Raw genomic sequence first — 23,044 nt, 5'->3', positions numbered from 1 at the left:
ATAAATATATAACTAGTCACATAAATATTTAACTAATGCATTTTAGACAAATATATGAGCTACAGCAAGATTTTAAAAAATAGAGTTACCCAGGGATTAATTAAAAACACTCACCAACTAAATTGTAACATTATAAATTACAACTTCGCTCTGAATTCTTTTGTCTTTCACTTAAAGAGAAATATTTAATTTTCTCTTATTTATGTTCTGTACATCAAAAAGTCTCTGATTACTGGCAGCTTACAAATTTCTTGTCATGCTGGGTGTTGGAGAAAGTTCTCTCTTCACTTAAAGTTTGGTCCCTCTGTCTACACTCCGTTTCCACCCTTTTACTCCTCTACAAACAAAGAGGACTTGCTAACTGAATCAAGCCTCTGAGCTCGTGCTCTATTTTACTATTATCAGGTCGCTGGACATTCAAGAAGGATGTACACATACCACCTCTTGTCCATTCCACCTCCCAGGCTGTAAACACATTTTTTCTTCTCGATCCATCTACTTCACTACTGACTGGTACACAAATCAGGATCCAGTTGGCCCAGCTGATCCTGCCATCCAACAGTTAAAGGTGTGTAAGCAGAAAACCAGAGGCCCCTTAACAGACCCCTGGCATCTCTTCTGGGACGTTTAACACGAAAGCTCTTCTTGAAAGACACAAGCCTAGCTCTTGACAAAGCAAGGATTCATTCTTATGTGGCTAGTTCCTTTGGGTTTAGCTCCTTCTATAAGAAATTCCTGGGGTGACTGGGTGACTCAGTCGGTTAAGCAGCTGCCTTCGGCTCGGGTCATGATCTCAGGGTCCTGGGACTAAGCCCTGCATCTGGCCCCTGCTCAGCGGGGAGCCTGCTTCTCCCTCTGCCTGCAGCTTTCCCTGTGCTCTCTCCCCAGCCCTCTCTGTGTCAAATAAATAAATAAAATCTTAAAAAAAAAAAAAAGAAATTCCTGGAGGAGGAACCCCAAATCCCAGAATAAATTTACTTATTGTTGGCACTGAATGACTTGGTCAAATAATTTTATTTGCTCTTTTGGCCTATGAATTCCATGTTTCCAGAAAGCAAAAAATTCCTAGTCATTTTTTCTCCTTCTAATGGGCAGGAGCTGTTTTTCACCTTTACATGGATTTTCTCTCCTACTATTTGAGTTGGAAGAAGACACAGGATTAAGTTCTGAAGGTGTCTGTCACCAGTGAATTCCTAGGACTATCTCTGGAGGCAGAAAATTTTTGTACCACCTGACTCACTGTCTTTACTGTGGCTGTAGCAACAGGTCTTCAGCAAGCTGGTTTTACTAGGTGCGGAGGGGCCGGGGGGTGGTGGTGGGTGGGTTGAAGGGAGAAAGATTTTCCTGGAAAGGAATGCTAAGTATTTAAAAAAAAATAGAACCTAAGAGTAAGTTTTAGAATAGTACTTAAGAGTAAATTTAAGTATTTTTACTTTTGCCTTTTTCTTATATTCAAGTTTACTCATCATGTTCATACTTTTATTAAAGCACTTACCACTGTGATATATTTATTTATAAGTCTGTCCTCACCACTGTTGCAACTCCATTCGTCCTCACAACTTCTAGAAACAGCTAAAAACAATATCCAACCAATTTGAAAACTTATGATCACATAAAAACCTACAGGTAGATGTCTATAACAGCTTTATTCATAACCATCCTAAATGGAAGCAACCAAGATGTCCTTTAATAGGTGAATGGATAAATAAACTGGTATATCCATACCACACACCACATCCATAACTCATACCATGGAATATTATTCAGTGATGAAAAGAAATGTGCCGTCAAGCCATGAAAAGCCATGAATGAATCCTATGCATATTGCTAACTAAAGAATCCAGTCTGAAAAATAGCTAAATACTGTCTGATTCCAATTATATGAATTCTGGAAAAGGCAACACTGTAGTGACCGTAAAAAGATTAGTGATTGCCAGAGATGTGGGCAAAGGGGAGATGGGTTGAAAAGACCAAGTACAGAAATTTTTGGGGCGAGGGAGAGAGGTGGTAAAATCCATTTTGCATGAGGCTGTAATGGCAGATACATGACGTTACGTATTTGTCGAATCCCACAGAACTTTAAAGCACGGAGAATGAACCTTGATGTATGCAAAATAAAAAAATCATTTAAGGAGGTTAGGGGATCCCAGGATGTAGCGCAGAATGTAACAAAACCATCTAACTGCATTACAAAATGTATAAAACAATCTTCTTGAAAGGAGTAGGAGAAAAAGGCACTGAACCAAGCAATTTCAGAAATCAGGATGTAAAAATAAAGGCAAAAGAAATTGTACGTAAGAACTATGCATGAGTTAATAAAGTTGCTTCCCACAGGGTGTGGGTTAATAATTCTGACATGCTACACATGTGTGCTGGGCTAGAACAGTCAAGCAAATGGGTGGCAGATGGCGGGGGCATGTGTTTCACTGTTGGAGAAGGAGGTTACAGATAAAGAAGGTAAGAAGAGCAGGCTAGAATGATCCATATAGTAATGCATTAGAGTTGGAGATATCAGTATGAACTCATTTTTAGCTTAGTATGTAAATACATGTAGGGGCGCCTCAGCGCCTCAGCCTGTTGAGCATCTGGTTTGGCTCAGGTGTGACCTCGGGGTTGTGGGATCGAGCCCTGCGTTGGGCTCTACACTCAGCGCAGACTCAGCTTGAGATTCTTTCTCCCTCTTCCTCTGTCCCTCCCCCCCTAAAATAAATAAATATTTTTAAAAATATGTAAATCCAAGTAGCTACATGTAGAAATATGTATGGATAAGAATACATATGAGGGTTAGTATAAATGCATATATTTCTTTTCTCTACCAGCTGAGATGACCAAGAAGTAATGATTTTCCAAGTAGCAACAATCATACCAAGTCCCCAGATCTTGGTTGCCAATACTATTCTCCAATAACAGCAACTGGGGCTCCTTGGGAAAATGGCTGATTCTAGGACTGGGGCAGAAAATATACAGATGGAGCCTGGAGTATCTTGTAGTGCCAGACAACAAGGAATGCTAAAAAAAAAAAAAAAAAATCACAAAGATGGGGACACAGGAGACACAGGTGCCAACGGAAAGAGCTCCCAATGGCCAACGCTGGAATAATCCGAGCGATAAAAAATAAAGTAGTATTGCATTATAAACCCGCTGTCTCCAATAAAAATCCATGAGTCCGTACTGACATCAATTAGCAATTAAATATAAAAATACGAGAGAAGAGACACATCTCTCTTGCAGAAGCATTCCAAATAATTTATGCAAATACTCTACCTTCAAGGGAGTGGAGCATAACTCCCTACTCCCTGAGTGTGTGGGCTGCACAGCGACTTCCTTCCATAGAGTAGAGTATGGAAAGGAGGGAGGAAGGTAACTTTCTAGTGGAGAAACCTGGCAAACACTGCCTCAGCCAGGTGCTCAAGGTTAACTTTGACAGTGACAAGCCTTGTTGACAGCATGTCTATCTGATATGATGTGATAAGAGTGGCACTTTACCTCTGGGGTCTTCCTCCCCGAAACACATACCCTCTTGTCAAATCATAAGAAAAACATCAGACAAACCCAGATTGCTGGACTTTCTATACCATTCCTACCCACTGTGAAGGCCACTAAAAAAAGGGAAAGTCTGAGAAACTGCTATATCCAAGAGGGACCCAAGAAGTTAAGACAACTAAATATAAGGTGCTGTCCTGGATGGGATACTGGAACAGCAGAAAGACATATAAAAACCAAGGCAATCTGAATAACTATGGACATTAATAAGTATGTATCAATACTGGTTGGTTAAACGTAACAAATGCACCAGACTAACAGAAGATGCTAATAACAGGGGAAACGAGGTATGGAGTGTAGGGGAACTCTCTGTAATGTCTCGGCAACTTTTCTGTAAACCTCAAACTTTTTGAAATAAAAAGCTTATTAAAAAAATCAAATACTTAATGCTACTTTCCTTGGCAAACAGCACAGGTTTGCTTCTACAAAGCATATCCCTAACTGTGTAAGCCAGAGGCCACCGTTTAACATACTGTTGGCAATTTCCATTTTATTCATTCACCAAATGAGCACCTACTATGTGTCAGAGATTCCTTTTGGCTCTAAAGCAAAACTCTGAGAGGATGGAAGAAAAGGAGACTCTTCTTGTCCAAGAGGCAAGAAATGAATTGATAGCTCAGCCCTCTCTACAAAGGCGGGCTGTTCATTGTGGTAAAGTCTTGGAAGCTAGGGGCAAACACAGCACGCAAGGTCACCAGAGCACGTCTGCGAGCACCTGATAGGCAGCCTTGACCTTGGAATGACCAAGGGGAGAACAAATTAAAACATGCTTTGTGGAATCAAAAGGAAGAAGCAATTAAGCTCCTGTGGCTGAAATGGGGCAAGGAGAAGTCGTACGTGTCCAGAGAAGAGAGGTACAGAAAGCCTTTCATTTAAGTGCAGTCATCTGAATTTGACTTTGTAGCTATTTGCAAGTGAATACACTCAGGGTATTCTGGGCTCTAAAGATAGGACCATCCATCATGGGAATAGCTGTAACTATGGCGGGAAGAGAAGCAGATAAAAATGAGGAAGAAAAAGAAAGGGAAACTAGAAGCCTAGATGGACTTTTTTTTTCCTTCTCAAAAGACTCTATTTCCAATATGCACAATCCAAAAAGGACATAATGACACAGATAACCTGTTAATGAGCTAGCTGCGTGCTGCCTTTTCCCCAAAGCAGGACTTGAACTGACAGAGCTCCTGGGTGTCTGAAAAGGTAATAAATGAGAAATATACAGCTTAATCTTAAGAACCCCGTCCAGTCACTGTCTGTGCGGGCTTGGAGAAAAACTTGATAGAGCACAATACTTGTCCCAGAAAGTCCGCCTGTTTGACTAATTATGATAAGCAGTCAAAAGAATGACTTCAAATGCTGAGCTGAGCAAAAGGTGGGGGCAGCCAGGAGGTCGCTACCTGAAGCTTCGGTCTGCAGAGCAACACTCACAGGAAACTTTGTCTTCCCTTCTGAGCTGGACTCCTAGATCCCCTCCTTGGATGGCCTCCCTGACCCCAGGCTCACTACTCTCTAATCCTGTCTGTGAACTGCCGAAGCCCACTCTCCCTTATCAGCTCATCTATCCGTTAGGCAAGATCAAATCAGACAGGAGCCAATGAGCCCCTTCACTAGAACCTTTCATGACTGTACCTCTTCCCACTTTAAACGTAAACTGTTCTGCTCCAAGTTTAAGACCTTAAGAGTTTTGTGCCCCCTGTCAACCTGATTTCTCACTCGGCACTCATCCCTTCACTCAGGTGGTCTAACCTCACTGTCTCAGGCACATACCTTTTGTGTCTCTACTGATGTTACATTCCTTGTTCGGGTTACTTTCTCCTTTGTTGTCTCTATTTCTACACAGCCTGTGATGCCCAGGTCGGGACCCACAGCTCGCCTAAAGTCTCTTGAATTCTCTAGCCCTCAGTGCTCTCCACTCTCAGACCGCAAGCCTTCTGGAACACTGTGTTCAGTGCTAGTTACAAGCTCTCCCCCACTGCTCTCGGGTCTGCAGGCAGGAGGAATTTCGATTCCCTAACTAACCTGGAAGTTCCCGTGAAATGGGATCCCCACATTTCCTTTTCCAGTGATGGCATCAAGCAGGTGTTTAATCAAGATTTATCACTTAATGTTATCTAGAATTTCAACAGTAGAAATTACTCAACTGCATGCGCTGTATCACTCGTCACAGTCGATGGATCAGATTTTTACCAGCCCATCTTTACAGTGTCTAAAGGAACACAAACACAGGCAAGTAAAAAGCCAGACAGAGCAGGAACAATGGCTTTATTTGAACAGTTACTCTTGAAGGGCCAATTAACTTTCAAACTCAGAAATCTGCTTTCTCCCTCCTCATTTTCTCCCTAGAACATATCCAAGCCAGAGCTGCAACATTCAGACAGGGCAAAAATGACTTAGGATAAGGACCTCAACAATTCCCCAAGAGCAGCCGTTCTCTCTGTCTACACTCATCTGGCTCCTACCGGTAATCCTGCCAGCTCAGCAACCGGGCTGCTCCCAAGAATGGTAACTATCATTTGCTTGGGCTGTTGAGCTAGGCTTTTCTCTCCTGGTAGCTCTTGATGGGATGTTCTTCCTCTTCTCTGGCATTTAAGGAAAAGAAATACATCTGAAGATGCCTTTGTTAGCAAGTGAAGTCAAATACGCGTCGGGCAAAGGCAGCTCTCCACGGATCTGAGCAACAGCGTGTTGATGTAGTTCGGTCCCTGTCAGCAGACCCGTCGTGAGTCATTACCTCCTCTCCTGCTCATCCTCCAGGAGTGGGCAGAGGCAAGATCAAAGCAGACAGCAGCCAGTCAACATCTCAAATACCCCAAATGAGCCCTGTGTCATAGAACAGCCCAAGTGACAACGGAGACGCCCATCCGTGGGCCTACCTTGACTTAGAAAATGCATTCGGAATCATCGTTTAAAGCCCAGGGCTTGTCCCAATACTGACGTCGCTCTGAAACAGCCTCGCGCTCAGACAAGTTTCTTGGTACCAAGCAAAGCCGGTAAACAAGTGTCACTCACTGTAATTACTTTCTCATTCGGCAGTCCCTCGTGACTTCTCTATCCACGTGGGTAAAGCCTTCCAGCTGGCTTTTTTCTAAACTGACCTCATAACCCAGATATAATAAATTCTTGAAAAGTTGCATCTAAATTAAAAGCTGTTCCAAACACATTATGAGGGATGATAGACTGCTGAAGAAAACATTTGTAATTATAACTGACTTGTAAAAACAAACTTGGAAATCATTAGTAATTCTTATACCATGCATAAGGCTAGTTGCAAAGATTTTCTACACACACACAAAAAATCTTCATTTTTAGCTGCTCTGGGTGCACCCGTGTGCGTTCTCTCTCTGTCTATATTTCCCCCTCTCTCCTTGCTTTGCAGAAAGCTATTTACAGAAGTCTAGTTAAGGAGGAACTTTCTAAGAAAACCATCTCATTCAGAGATAAGACTATAAAGATATTTATAAAAATTCAAGTTGACCATATTACGTGTCTGTTGTCTGCATATAAAAATCACCTCTCGTTTGCTCACTAGTCTTTTCCGTCGATAGTTATGACGATAGATTCCCTTATGATATCATATCAACAAAGGTGGTACTTACAGATTAATCACAAGCATAAGCTGGTCCATTCACTGTTCCAAGACACTATTTAAAAGCTTTTAGAAACTGAGTACTTTTAGAAATTGAACAAAGCAACGACTTTCCCACTTAATTTATTTCTCTTTATGTTCAGATTTTTTCTAAGATATTAAAAACCTGTGAACAACACCACGGTAAAGCACTTAGGGCGTGACTGGGAATTCACTTTGGGGCCGGCTGAAGAATTAAAATGACCGGGTTTGGTTAAGCTATGAAACAAATACAGCGTAAAGTGTTCACTGTAGAATCTGGATGGTGAGTGTGTGGGTGTTGACCACACAGTTTTTTTCAGCCTTTTTAGGAATTTAAAATATTCATGATACACTGTAGAAAAAATATTGCCAGGTTCTTACACTGGTTGTCTAATCATGCATAAGACACACTGTTGGTAAAAACTGGTGAAGCTCTTCATTTAATAGGAAACATTTTCCATTCCCGTAGGTTTTTTCTTAACACCATTCCCTTTTTTTTTTTTTTAAAGATTTTATTTATTTATGTGAGAGAGAGAATGAGATAGAGAGAGACAGCATGAGAGGGGGGAGGGTCAGAGGGAGAAGCAGACTCCCTGCCGAGCAGGGAGCCCGATGCGGGACTTGATCCCGGGACTCCAGGATCATGACCTGAGCCGAAGGCAGTCGCTTAACCAACTGAGCCACCCAGGCGCCCCTTAACACCATTCCCTTTAATGCTAACGGATTTTCCTGAATGCAGTGATCAGGTGCGTGTGTGGGCCAATAATAGTAAGTTATGAACCACCAAGTCAAAATGGAAAGCCATTCCCAGAGCCCTGCTGAATACATGAGCCCATACGGATTTCTCACCTTAGTTTTATGAGGTAGCTTGAGCATCCTTCCTACTTTATAGATGAGGGAAGGGAGGGGTGCCAGGGAAGAGAAGTGGCTTGGGCTCGTCTAAGGTCACTGAGCTGACAAGGAGACTAGCTCCACATTTTAGATGCTTTTCCCACATGCCATGATAAAATTTACATTAGTTATGTTCCCGAATGCCTATGAAGCATCACAACATAAATTCCACAAAAATAGAAGGTATTTAAGCTAGTAACAGAATTAATACTACAAAACTAACACAGATACGACAATTTGAAGACACAAGTGACTCTTCTAAGATCCTGTAAGTCCCCATTAGTAATGAAAGATTCTATTTGCTCAGCTGTCTCAGAAGTGAACGGGTGAGTGTTGAAAGCCACAGTGACAACATAAACAACCAAAGACAAGAACAAAGGCATCTTCTACTCCATCTTCCTGGCTAAAGCCTGATGCAGCTACTAGTGGTTGGTTATTTGAGGCCCCTACTTGTCATAAAGAGACCAAATAATATTGCTAGTGAATAAAATAATAAGAGTAAAATCTGAAGAAAATCAGCACTGCAAACTGTGGTAAATTAGTATTTCTTTCAGTCTAGAGAGACACTGAGGATCAGATTAGACCCCAAGGCATTTTGGTTCTAAGGCTTATTTTAACACAGTGGGACCATCAGCACCACCTCTCAGAGTGCACAGGGGGGAAAAAATCAATTGATCAGCTCTCTTTTCAACTTAATGATTTTCATGATGACTTCCAGCAGACCTTAAATGGGACTAATCTATTTACGCTAATAAAAGCTGAATCTATTCTGTACCACAGAGTGGACGGTAAAAACTGGCCGTGATGCAAATACCACTCAAAAGCAACATTTTTCATATTAACATAATTTGATATGATGAAGACGCTGTGCTATCGCTTCCGGCCACACTTCCTTGGGAAACCAGCAAGAGGTTACGGGCAGTACCTTGGCTTTGGGCATCAGTATAATTATCTCTAGCAAATCATTATACCACAGGCAGCTGTGTCTACCAGCCTTTGGTGAGACTCGCTTGGAGCTCCAGCAATCACTCAGCCTACCACAAACTGTCACTGGGAACCTTGCTGACACCAGAATCTAGACCATCCCGGCCCTATTGCCCGAATAGCAATACTTCTACACTGCTTCTTGTCAGAGGGTTTTCAAGGAACATGCAGCAAATTAAATACACTGCATTCCATGTAACTTGCTTCCAATGATCAACTATAGCCACTTGAACAGTGTTCCCCCAAAATTCTACACAGAACCTCAGATGTGATCTCACTTGAAAATAGGGTCTTTGCAGATGTAATTACAGTAAAGACTGATACCGATACAGGATCAGGCTGGATTAAGGCGGGCCCTAAATGCAATGAGACTGTCCTTCTAAGACCCAGAAAAGGATGCATGGAGACACAGGGAAGAAGGCCATGTCAGGATGGAGGCAGAGAGCAGAGTTATGCTGCCAGAAGCCAAGAAACGCCAGGCCCACCAGAAGCTGGAAGAGGCAAGGGAAGGTCCTGCTCTAGACCCTCTGGAGGCCATGTGGCCCCTGGCTTCCAGAACCGTGACAGGATACGCTTCTGCTGTTTAAAGCCACCCAGTTGTGGTCATTTGTTACGGCTGGCCTAGGAAACAGATACACTAGCTTTAATGGCAATAAACACTGCATGCTACTTCCGCTGCCGAAGAACAATCAGTGGACAAACTCCAGGAAAAGAGAAAGAGGTTAAAACAGTATCATCACGTGCTGTCACGCTAGGGTAGGGGGAGGTAGGAAACAGAGGTTACTAGGTGGGTGCTGGAGTCCAAAGGACAGGAGCAGGTAAATACAAATTAGTGAGGAGAGGAGATGCAGGGGTTTCTGAAATCGAGACAGATGGCAGGGGTAGGGGAGTCAGCAGAAGTCAGAATTCTGTAAAGGCGAGGGTGAATCAATGCTAAAATGCACACACATGTGACATGGGGAAGGAAGGAGACACGTTTTATAAACATTACTCCACCTAATCATTAGAAATAATTCCTGTGTTCCTTTGACACCCATTTTATTATTCTCGTTTTATAGAGGAGGAAAAATAGGTACAGAGGAATTAACAATTTGGTCCTGGCCACAGAGTTATCAGATGAAATGGCTGCGATGTAAAATCATTTGTATCTGATTCCAAGGCATATGTATCAAAGTTGGTTCAGAATTCAGATGAATTCTGTGAATTCACCTCCTCCTTCCTATTTACTTCCTTCCGTTCTGGGAATTCTGTCAAAAGCCTGACTGAATTCAAGAATGTCTCAACTATAATTTCGTATACACTTCCTCTCAGGGCAATAATTGATTCTACGGAGTAGAAAGATCCGGACCAGTGGCACTAATTCTGGCTGCATGCTGGGGTCATCTGAGCATCTTGCAGAACACTGATGCCCAGGCCCCGCTCTGGATCAACTGAATTGAATCTCTGGGACGGGATCTGGGCAGGTGGTGTTTTCAGAAAGCTCCTGGGTGATTCTAACGGGTCCCGCTGCTGGGAACCACTGCCCTACGCTCACAGGTAAGTGGCCAGTGCAGCTGGCTGAGGAAGGGTCTGGCGAAAGCTGGCAACTCTAGCCACGTCACATCTCAGAAGTATTCTGACAAATACTGGGGCAGTGAGGAAAATGAAAAAAACACTTTAAATGTTTCAAGAATGCCTATGTTTTTACTTGCACAGCTTATGCTTTTTTCCTCCAATGATGTGGGAATTTGAGCCTAAGCATTAGGAAAGCTGCCTCTTCCTCTCATCCCTGCACGAGCCAGAAAATGTAGGCTCATCCTGTGTTTGGAAAGAACTCTGTAAAATTCAGCAATGTGCTAGACTAGGAAGCAGCTTCTGCTGCCACTGCAAATATTGTTTTTACAATTTCTGGGCCTGTATGAAACAAAGCTGGATAGTTGTTTTTTTTTTTTTTTTTTTTTTTTAAGTGATGTCTCTTATTCACTGCAATGCTAAGAGCCCACAGTGTTAGCTCCCATTTCCTAACTTCCAGCTGGGCATGGTGGTGTGATACATTGCAACACTTCTAAAACTTCAGTCTCTATCAAAAGTACCGGACCCGGCCGGGGGGGGGGTGGCTAGTTAGAACAAAGATTCTTGCAGGAACTTGCATTTCTCACCAGCTCAGGTGATGCTGATGCCAACAATCCATGGGCCACACTCTGTGTTGCACTGGTACAAACTAGTGCTTCCCAAACTCTAAATGTGCCTGGAAATCATTCGCCGATACTATACAAATTCAGATCCTGACTCAGAGGTGTGAGGTTCTTTTCCACAGACCACTCTCTACGTAGCAAGGGTGTAGCATATTCCATTGGGGTTGGGGGAGAAAACTTTCTTTGTACCTTTGTTCACACGGTTGGATGCCCATTCAACAGTTTGACAGGTTAAAGACAAAACCCCTGAGCATTAGCCTTCTAACCCTCTTTCTGGATGGAGATACTACAGAAGAAATAAATTAAATGACCTCCCCCAAAACTGCGTGGGTGTTTCCTCATGTCTAAGGAACGAAAACTTTGTAGACTCCTATAGATGTATAAAGTAGTTGAAAGGATATCCACTTCAACTGACCATTTCCATAGCTCCACGTCCAGAATGCCAGAATGCTCATTTCTCTTCTCCTAAGAGATTTCCTTAATTTGAATCAGTGTGCTTTGCCTTGCAACAGGGGGAAGCCATTTTGGAAAAAAAAAAAGGAGGGGGGATGGCAACAGAGGACTCAGACAATAAGACCATGAGGTATATTCAATTCTGCCTTCATGTGGATAGACAGCATCAGAGGAATAAGAACTGTAACATTTTAGTTTAAGTTTGCCAACAATCTTAAACCCACAACCACAAATCTTGGGGGAAAACATGCACATACATGTTCTTGTATTAAGGAAGCCATCAATTCATTCACTTTCAATCACTCAACCATTCATCCATTTATTAAATATTGAGTACCTCCCTCTACAGCAGACACTCTTCTAGGAGCTGAATATTTAGGAGACAACCGTCTGCAAAAAATATTCAAGCTATTTCATCTATTGGAAGGTACCTTGGGCACCAAGGTGAGATGATTGCTTCTGTGCTTTCACTTCTTTCTCTCGGAGGCAACATAGAAGAGTAAGAAATTTAGGGCAGTGTGTCCCAAACTACGGTGAGAGCCCAGGCCAGTCCCACCACCCCATCTGTTGTACATTGATACTTTAATAAAATACATCAAAAACTGATCAATAAAAAAAAAATTTAAAACCACAAAGATACACAAAGCACAAGTCCCCCTCCTTTTTTTGTTAGTTTCAACAGGCAATGTCAAATTCCTTTAAAAGGAGGGAGGGCATCTAAATGCTTACTCTCAAATTCTATGCATCTCACACCGGACTGGTAACAAATAACTTGCAGACAAGCATACTCCTCAGGCTACATTTTGAGTAGAACTCATTTAGACACTGGACTCCAGGGTTAGGTTGCCTGGGTGTGAATTATAGTTCCAGTACTTGCTAGCTATGTGACTGTGGGCAAGTTATTTAATTTCACTATTTCTCAGTTTCCTCCCCATAATAAGAACGCCACCCTCACAAAGCTGTTGCCAATACACGTAAAACACAAGTCAACACATACCAAAGAATCAGAACCGTGTCTTGGCTCATAAAAGTGTTAGCTGCTATCATTACTACTATCTACTAGTAGGAATACAACTGTTACAATTGCTACCATTATTACTATTGGTACGATGCGTATCATTTGGGGCCAATACCTGCACAGCTGTTTCACCTATAAAATGGTGCTTGTCATCTCCTCCTTCCTATTTACTTCCTTCCCTTCTGTGAATTCTGTACCTAGACAGTGAAATTCTGGATTCGAAAGCACGTTGTCACCCATGGAAATGCCCCTTTGTAACAGACTGTCTATACCGCCCCATGCCATTTCAGAGAGGTAAGGACAGAGCGTCCTGGGGTTCTCTGCATCTGCCCATCATCAAACAGATGAAAGCAGCGCTGAGACAGCTGTCCTTCCACCCCCCCCCCCCCCCCCCCCCCCCCCCCCACCCCCCCGGGAAAGCCCCGCGGAGGCCGCCCCCCCCCCCCCCCCCCCCCCCCCCCCCCCGGCCCCGAGAACCCTGGGTGCTGCCTCAGGGCAAAGGCACGATCCTTTCTTCTCAGAGACCCAAGGACGGTCTAGCAGTGCGAATGACTTTAAAGGACATTTTTTAATCTTCAAGTAATTGACTACTTAACCCACCTGCATCTTTTACACATATATGTATTTCTCCAAGCTCCCTTCTTAACAGTTGTTTTGGATTCTCAGCAAAAATTTTTGAGAATTGTTTATTTTTTCTTCCGATCAGTCACCTACAATTAGCTGGGAATAAAAATGTTATGGTGACTTTAAAAAAAAAGGTTAAGGTGACATTTAAGGGACATTGAAACTTGACCACGGAAAATTATGTTTGAAAACAACGCTCAATGATTATAAAGCAAGAGAATGTCTCGAGATGCGAGAGGAAAATAACCATCTCATTACTTTTTCAATCTCATCACTCTGAGAATATTAAATTTATTGATATGGTCTAGCTAATTTATATTCTCAGAAAATAAAATTTTTATGAAGAAAGAGAGGGCAACAAAATAAATAAGAAAGCAGGTGTTTTGGTTGTGACAACAAATTTGGAGATTAATAAATTGAATGACCTTAGTTTAAAGATTTACTCACACAGAATTCTGTCTTGACTTGGTCAAAGAGAGGAGAGGTGAAGTTGGGAGTTCTCATCTATCCCTTAGAATGGAGTAATCGATTTAGAAAACAAGAGGCATAGTAACACTGGCTGGTGACGAGGTTGGGAGTGATTTAATAACGTGGCAGTAGGCTGCCCTGAGGTGTCTTACAGCTGGCAAAATGTGGCCCTGACTTGGCTCTGATTATAGTCCACTAGTTATGAGTTGTAATGTGTTTTTGCTATTCAAGCTGAAAATTATCATGTACAATAAGTCAGCATCTTTACTACGCAGATATGCTCCACAGTCCATTGTTGCCTTTGTTTTCTTTGGAATTCAGTACACTAAGCATATTAAAGTTGCTCTGCACAGCAGGGAGCGTGACACCTCGGGGACAGAAATACTGAAAGGTTTCCTGAATGAGAGGAAGTTAATGATATGGTCAGACCAAAGCTAGATACAAACAATGTTTTGTCACTCTCTCTCTCTGGTCTTCCCATGCCGACTCTGCAGTTATTTCTGACTCTTGAGGCTTATCCACTGTGTCTATCCATCCACCCATCTATCCATGCATGGATGCATTCGTTCAATAAATTATTTATCAAACACCTTCCTGCTTCCTGGTCTTGTACTATGCTTCTGGAACTTACATTCTATTGGGAAAAGACAGGTAATAAACGAGTTAGAAAATCGATGAACTAATAAATATGAATCTGTGTTACGACGAAAGAAGAATCAAAGTGTTCAAATAGAGACTAACTGGGGAGATTTATTCAGGATCTGGAGAAAAAAAGAGAATTCCATGCATGATTCACATGAGGAAACAATGCAGAGATGGAATTACAGAGGTATGGGCAGAACTGAAAGAAGCAGTGAGGGATGGTGAGGTACCCAGAGACTAGTAAGAGCAGAAAGCTGTGATCAAGGGGAAGAAATGACATCACCAGAGCCCAGTGAGGGCTGGAGCTGTGGAGTGGGTGTCATCTGGCAGGACCTCTAGTTACGGAGGGAGGGGTACACCCACAGCCAGAACAATGATCCAAAGTGGAGAGGGAGGAGATAAGAAACAGCCCTAATCTCTTTCTTCTCTTACCTCTTCCAATCTGCCGCTAGTGCTTTCTATTGGCAGAACCAGATCTTAAGTCACCTGGCAAGGGAGCATTGGCGATACAGTCCAGGGAGTTCAGCTTCAGTGTTGGACTGGGTTGGGGTGTCAGAGGGAGGGAAGAAGGCAGAATAATTAGGGAAGGGGACCTACTTAGGTAGGATAGTCAGGAAAAGCTGCCCTGTGGAGGTGACATCTGAACTGGGCCTCTGAGAGAAGAAGGTCCCAGTCATGCAAAGAGCCAGCGGAAGAGTAATCCAGTGGAGGGACAAGTGAGCACATGCCTTCGCCATTCTCCCTTCCCTGCACCCCATACTCAGTACAGATCCCTCACAAGGAACATATCTCACAAAGAGCCAGATGATCCAAATGAAACTTTCCTAAGTGTCATGCTATTATTCAGGTTCTGGGAGAGGTGAATGCCTCTGTTCTGGTTTCTCAATACCACAGAAGAGTTTGCTCATGAAAAAGAAGGCTCACAACTAGAGCATTTGCCTATGAAAGGTCTAGCACTTGTATTAACTCTAAGGTACAAAGAAGGAAAAACCAAGGAACACACATATAAAGGCAGGTAAGGGAAAGCAACTAAAGTAACTATAACTCCTTTCCATTTACACAACTTTCCTTTGAAGAGCTCAAGCCTTCCACACTTTGAGATATCCTCGAATTGTGCAACTTTTGTAAAAATATGCTATTGTGCCCATCATTCTCTCAAAGGAAGAAACACTATAAAGATACACTAACAGTGTAATAATAGTTAATGTACATATATAATTTAAACTCATACTAATATACTTTTAGTTTTAGATTTACCTCCAAGTCACTGGCTAAAATGGATATAAAATAAATACCTCAAGCCTATAAATCCAAATATCTGCTAACAAATTACTTCATTTCTGTTGCCTGGAAACCATTTCTTTATATAACCAAAGTAAAATTTTCAGTATTAACAAGATCCTGAATTAAATGATCTGACTTCTAAACGCCAGTTTGCTGGTGGGTTCAAATTCACTGTGAGTTAGCTGAACTCTTTACAGTAAGTCTGCCCTAAAAAAAGGGTTTTCTTGTTGGTAGTTGAGGTTTGGCACAATAATTTCCTTCCCTGAAGTCCTTCATACTCCTGGTACATTCACAAGTGGAAAAAGAATTCCCTTCAGGGAGAAGTTCCAGGCAAATAATGAGTTGCCTGCATGTTAATGAGACTCACCATCTTCCATATGCAAAGCCAATCACTTTTTTCTTAAAGATCTGAAGGAATTTCCATTATCTCTACATTAGTTCTAAATTTCCCCAGTGCCGGTTTAATTTATCTCCTCTTGTTTTGTCTCTGATGAATATGGAAACAGATGGTAATTCTTCTTTTTGTAATTTGTGCCTCTTGCCAAGTCAATGAAAACTGCTGACAAAAATAGTTAAGTTCAAAGTATATTATTACCTGTAGGAGAGGCCGCTGCACCCCCATCACCTTCATGGTGTCCGCATTAGCTAGGATCTTCAAGGGGTCAGATGTTTTGGTGACTCCTTCAATCTCCTTGTTGATCTCTGCCAAGACCTGATTAAGGAAGATGTTTTTGATGTACACGGTGAGAAAGTCTCGAAGAGGGCACTGTTTGGCTGGGCCAAGTCCCAGGGCATGCTCGATCTCTTGAATAAATCTGGAGGACAACAGAAGAAAATGGTTGTCAAATATATCAGAAAAAATACTTCTGGAAATATCACAAAACACATATGGGTATTTCTAGCTTTGGCCTCTCTTTCCATGGAGAGGTGAGGGGAGATTCCCAGAATTCTTAACCAGAACAGGTCATCACTTTATTATTTGTTTCTGTATTAGATGTTTCTATTTTTCTAAATTATTTCACTAATTGAATAAAAATAGGACAAAATAGAAAACATGACTTCTAAACTCAGGGGAAAAAAGGGAGACATCAAAAGATATTTGTATTAATTCAATAAGGAAATAAGAATACAAGAAGCGAAGGCAGGCATGATGAACAGAAAACAAATTACAACACAAATTTAAAAGCACACCCCCAAATACTGCATATTTCTCACTGAGATCTTTATATGTGTAGACAGAAATGTTTAAAAAAAAGGGAGATTTGCATTTCCCTGATGATTAGTGATGTTGAGCAACTTTTCATATGTGTGTTGGACATCTGCATGTCTTTTTTTTTTTTTTTTTTTAAGATTTTACTTAATTATTTGACAGGAAGAGACAGCGAGAGAGGGAACACAAGCAGGGGGAGTGGGAGAGGGAGAAGCAGGCTTCCCCGCGGAGCAGGGAGCCCGATGTGGGGCTCAATCCCAGGGTCCTGGGATCACGACCTGAGCCGAAGGCAGACGCTTAATGACTGAACCATCCAGACGCCCCTATATATATGATGAATATTACACAGCCATTAAAGGAGGACGAGGTCATGGCATGTGAGACAACATGCACGGAACTGGAAGGTATTATGCTAAGTTTCAAGTCTAACCCTAACTCTAACTGAGAAAGACAAATACCGTATAATCCACTCATAAATGGAATCTAAAAAAGATGAGTAAGCAAACAGAAAGCAGAATCAAATACAGAGAACAGACAGTTGCTGGGTGGGGGGAGGATAACTGGGGGGGGTGCAAAACAAGTGAAGGGAAGAGGGAAATACAGGCCTCAGTTATGGAATCAGTAGTCACGGGAATAAAAAGAGCATAAAGAATACAGTCAGTGATATCATAATAAGGATATAATGGATGGATGGTAGCTACACTTGTGGGGAGCATAGTTTAATGTATAATCTTGTCAAATAGCTAAGTTTTACACCTGAAACTAATGCAACACTGTGTGTCAACTATACCCAAATTAAAAAAAAAAAGGCAGAGGGGAGAGAGAGAATAAATGATACTCTTTTAATTCATGATGATAAGTTTGGAGGTAAAGAAAAAGAACAGGAAGGGAGGTGGGGACAAAGTAGAACTTCAACCTTATTTGTAATGATCTGTTTCCTTTACTGAGAATACCGAAAGCATAGACAGCAGAATGTTAGTAACTGTCTAAACATAGATGAGGATGCAGATGTTTGTTACGTTCTTCTTTGTACTTTTTTATACTGGCACTTCCTGCTTTGCATGGTTTTGATATGCACAGATTTCAGTTACTACCACTTAGTTAAAAACACCAGTCCCCCAGAAACAAGGTTTAAATTCCAGATACTACTTATATTAATTGTGAGTAATGGTATAAAATGAAAACTTTGCTGCTACCTCTTCAGTCCAGAAATCTCTATGTAAATAATTGATGTTCAGCATGATCAATGGATCAATCATGGTACTTCTTTCAAAGTCTGACAGTGATTGATAACTGCAATCTGTTATTCAGTTCATGTTCAGGCAGCAAAGCGTGTAGTTGTGTTGTGTCCTTGACTCCCAGTGATAAGCCCACGTGGCATTTTACAAAAATGGATAATTAAAAGACGGAACTGGACGAAAAAGATAGAAGTACAGATAAAACAAACTAACAGTGATAACATTGGGAGTGAAATTGGCATGGAATGTAAGTGGATTTAAAGAAGAAACAGCTGGGAATGTTGACACGGTACCCCTTTAAGAGGCAAATGCAACCCGAGGGAAGGTGAACTTATCCACCTCACCAAGGAAAGTCTTTGTGGTGAAAGGGATGAAGGCATCCCAGAGGAAGTGAGGCGGCCCAAACTGCACACTAAAGGAACTTATGAAGATATTTCATGAAACTGAAAAGCAGATCCAGACTTAAAGCAAGTATGACATTTCACCAACACCTAGAAAAGATGCTCGCTGTGTATCGTAAAGTATACAATGAAAAGAAGGTGGCAAGCACTGTTCAAAGTACTCTGATGAAGATTTTAACAAATAAAACACTTCATTTATTAATGTTTCTAATGTCACAGAGTGCTAAGTATGTATTAGTTTTCTTAGTTTTTCATTTTTGGACATATTTATAACTGACAGGAAGGGAGTTTTTCACGTTTTGGCAAAAACTTGCTAAAGTTGAGAAACAATTGTGATTTTCCCCAGTGATTAAGATTGCTTTGCACAGTGATTTTTACACTTCCAGAATGCTATGCAAAGCAAGGACTGTGTTGTATTTTAAATTTTCTTCAAAAAAAAAAAAATGTAGAAGGGAAATGAAATGAAATGAAATCAAACAAAATAAAGACAAAAACTGAATGATTAACTGGGAAGATATATTTGCAACTTCTATCACAGATGAGTTAGGAAAAAAAAACAATTTAGTAGAAAAAAATGATGAAGGGATGAAAAAAGACAATTCATAGTAAAAGGAATACAATGGCCATTAAACATGAGAAAAAATTCTTAACTTTGCTCATAATGAAAAAAATGAAAAGTAAACTATACTGAGATGCCTTTTTTTTATATCCATGCATTGACCAGATTCCAAAAATTTGAAAACCTACTCTTTTGGCGTAAGTGTGGGAAGAGGCATTCTAATGCATTTTTGATGGGAATGAAAACGGTACGATCCTTATGAAGAGCAAGTCGGCATCATTCAAAATTACGAATGCATTTCCTTTTGTCCCAGAAATCCCACTTGTAGGAAATACCTCTGACAGCTGTATCTAAATATGATTACACAGATCCGTGTAGCAGTGTTTTTACAGCAAATGACAGAACTAAAAAATTCCATCATTTAGGGATTAATCAAAGCAACCGTGGTGTATCTACACATTGGAATACTGTGCCTAACCTCAATCCCCAAACGTGGAAGCTTTCGATGCACTAATGTGAACAGATCTCCAAGATAAATCGTTCAGTGAGAAATGCAAGCTGCAGATCAATGTGTATTTAGTGGTACTCATCACAATGACCTTTCTGTAAAAATTATATATCGTCATTTGTTTATTTTCTTATAAAGAAAGCCTGGGAAGACTCACAAAGAAACGAATCAAAGGGAGTTCCTGCAGGAAGCAGGGGTGGGGTGGGGTCTGGAGGAGAAGTGGGAATTAGACTTTTCAATTTTAAGTTTTAATAATCATCTTTTATTTCTTTAAAGATCAAATTGGCTTTATTCAACAATTTATGAATCAGACAGCATCCCAGCTAGCAAAGAGAAAAGAGCTCTTATAATCACTGGATTTTTAAAGACTGTGAATGTATTAGCTACTCAAATAACATTAAATTAGAAAATATAAAAAAATTATCTACACATACCAAAGAATGTACTTCATAAATTGCTTTCTAATTAGACCACACTTCAAGTTTCGTGTATAAATGTTCTTTAAGTTTAGCTGTTTGACCTAATAAAGAGTCTCCTTTACTTAATAAATAAATACATCATGGTTAATCTTGCATATCAGCAGCTTAATGTTCCATTAACCTTTGGGTCTGGCTGTGTGTGTGTGTGTGTGTACGTGTGTGTTCGCATGCGGGTGTGTGGTGGGGTGGAGGGAGGGGAGGGTTTATGTGTATAGGATTATCACAATGATAAAGTAAGCCAAAGAATGTAGGAAAGAAACCAGACATTGAAAAGCCAAGAGAAACCTCAATGAGGCTTCTTAACTGACTTTATCAACATGGAAAGGGAGTAAAGGCGTGGCCACCAAACAAAATATAATAAATCTTTAAGAAGGGAGTGAGCAGAAGAAGGTGGGGAAAAATGAAGAAATAAAGGTGGAGAGTTAACCATAATTTAAAAATCTCCAAGTCCCACATCCTGCTGCTTTGACCCCTTCTGACTCATCTAACTCTCAGAGAAATCCCTGCCCTTCCCCACCCCCCCAGATGTATCTTGTTCTCTTTGGTCTGCCTCTAAAAGAAAACCACTGTTTTTAATTTGCTTATGAGTAACCACACCAAAGACCTTTTCATTTTATAATTTTCTAATATTGTGAGACTCAATCATCAGAATCCCTCCTTTTTCTTTTCAATGGGACTTAGAAAAAGAGTTTTCTGAGGAGTACTTCCTACATTTTCAAAATCTTTATCATTTGTTAGAAACACATTTTTACTAGTTAAACTGCTCCTAAACAGTGGCAGAAGGCTCTAAATTATCCACATTTTCTTTTTTTTTTCTAGTCCTTTATTTGTCCTTTACAATATGGTTATTCACACAACTTTATATTCTGTTCTTCTGCAGAGTATTATAAATTCATTTCATCCCACTAATGAACACAACATTATTCAACCAAACATCTACTAGGGAATATTAATGCTGCCCTCTGGTTTTATTATAGATAATCCTACAGTGAACATCTTCGTTTTGCTTCTGTTGAATTATTCCCCCAAGTTACCAGGAGTCGCTCCTCATTATTTTTCATGGGCGACTCTACATTTTATTTCCGCCAGATTCTCACAATGTACTGCATGGCTCCTTTTACCTAGTAAGTACTTGAAAATTGATCTGTTGAATGGGAGACAGGAGAGAGACAGTCAATGGTGTGGAGGCAAATCATCAAAAAGCTCAGTTTTTCCAACAATGCTCCTAATCAGTTCTATGGAAGTAAGAAAGCCCTGAATTTTTAACAGTGAAAAGAATCTCATTAGGAAAGAAAACACTTCACTTCAAAGTTAAGCTGGAACACAGATGGAACCCTGTCAAAAGGGTATTATCTAATCTGGTGAAGTGCTTTCCCACTAGGGATTCCCATCCTGTGAACGATGAGAAGGCAAACACAAAGCCCAGGTACATCTGTGTGTATGGAAAGGAGGAGAAGGAGACTCAAAGAAAAGGAGCTACATAATGCCACATGCAGAGCATCTAATCACAGGATTTTGAGGAACCTTATTCAAATCAGCCTCCTAAACCCAAAGCTGTAAAGTAGGATAAACCAAAAAACAAATGAAAGTAGGCAACGGATTCTCGTGGCACTTGAATGTCTAAAGCATGGATCTCATTTCCTAAATTCTAATATTGCTATTCGTAAATATTTAACCAAAGGTTTTCTTTTCGGAATACCACCATCGAGGGTGCCTCCAAAAATATGTCCATAGTCAGTACCTATATTTTAAACTTGCTCTTTCTTACAGCAAGTGTGTGGCCTTTGGAATGCATATGGAAGTACACTACCTATATGTGACCTAGTATTTTCAAAATTTTTATCTTGATTTGATTTCTGTCCAGGGAAATCGTGAACTAATTAAAATTTCACTCAAGCTTCTTAAGCTCCGCGGATAACCCAGCCTCCTCACCGCAAATTCTGTTTCATTGTAAAGCTCCATTTCTTCCATTTTATTTCAGCCCAGAAGTACAGCTGCTGCCAGCTGGAGATACCCTTGAACATGGAGGGCCTATATTGTATTTTAGAAGTTGCAATGGGAGCAATGATATTTATTCATTTGAATAAAAGTAAATATGTATTCACAGTAAATATGTATTCCTAACATTCACACCCTAGCGGGTTTTAAAAATTCTATGGCAAACATTATCAGCAATGGGACAAGCCGATACGTACCTCCTGATAAGACAGAGAACAGTACAGCATCACTTCTCTGATATTCTTGCCAAAAATGCATAACTTGAACCCAGTCATGGGGAAACATCATCCTTCCATAAAACCAAAACACAAAATCAGGGGCAGATTTCAGAAAATTCACATTCCTTGGCTTCTGGAGCACAGGAAATTCAGTCAGGTCTCCCCCGAACAGTACGTCCGCTTATTGCTAATTCCAGTTTTAATGTATACATTTGAACATAATCTGTATCATACAACATATGATATACAATACACTAATTCTTTTCACTTTTGATACTTCCTAACTTTGCTCTATGTTATCACATATATGTTTTGGTATTTTTGGCTGCATAATGCACATAAAACATTCGTCTGAAAGGCCTGAGGATTCTTCTCCTGATGCCATGCACTGGAACAAGTAGAAATGTGTAGAGGAACTTACCCCTCTGACCACATACGTTCTTCAGCATCTCTCAGCATTATCGGTTCTACTAATGTACCTTCAAAGCTAGACTCTCTGCAGAGATGTACCATGCTTACCTCCACCAAGAAGGTCTGAATCTCTTCCACTACAAAATAGCTTTAAAGCCATTTAAAAAAAACTGGAACCGTCTTCTTCCCTTCATTTTAGTCCACGGTTTCTATGTGAAAAGTTGCATGATATCTGCAGGCCTGCAGAAGCTCTGCTTAACTAGTCAAGCATACTCAAAGGTAAGTCCCCATGGCACCATACTCACCATCTGACACTCTACCGCCTCATTTCATAATG

At 40.8% G+C, this 23,044-nt stretch overlaps 1 protein-coding gene across 1 annotated transcript in view; it reads right to left on the bottom strand.

Annotated features, from left to right (window-relative positions):
* The window catches only part of EXOC4 (exocyst complex component 4), a 735,341-nt gene that overhangs the window by 200,471 nt on the left and 511,826 nt on the right, over positions 1-23,044 (bottom strand). The window contains exon 11 of the mRNA XM_035021134.1: positions 16,281-16,500. Coding sequence (XP_034877025.1) covers positions 16,281-16,500 — 220 coding nt within the window. The remainder of the gene's footprint in view (positions 1-16,280; positions 16,501-23,044) is intronic.

Source organism: Mirounga leonina, unplaced genomic scaffold (genome assembly GCF_011800145.1).
Source record: "Mirounga leonina isolate KUSES-001 unplaced genomic scaffold, KU_Mleo_1.0 Mir_174, whole genome shotgun sequence".
In the NCBI taxonomy this organism is placed as follows: Eukaryota; Metazoa; Chordata; class Mammalia; order Carnivora; family Phocidae; genus Mirounga; species Mirounga leonina.
This window is presented reverse-complemented; position numbering and strand designations above follow the sequence as displayed.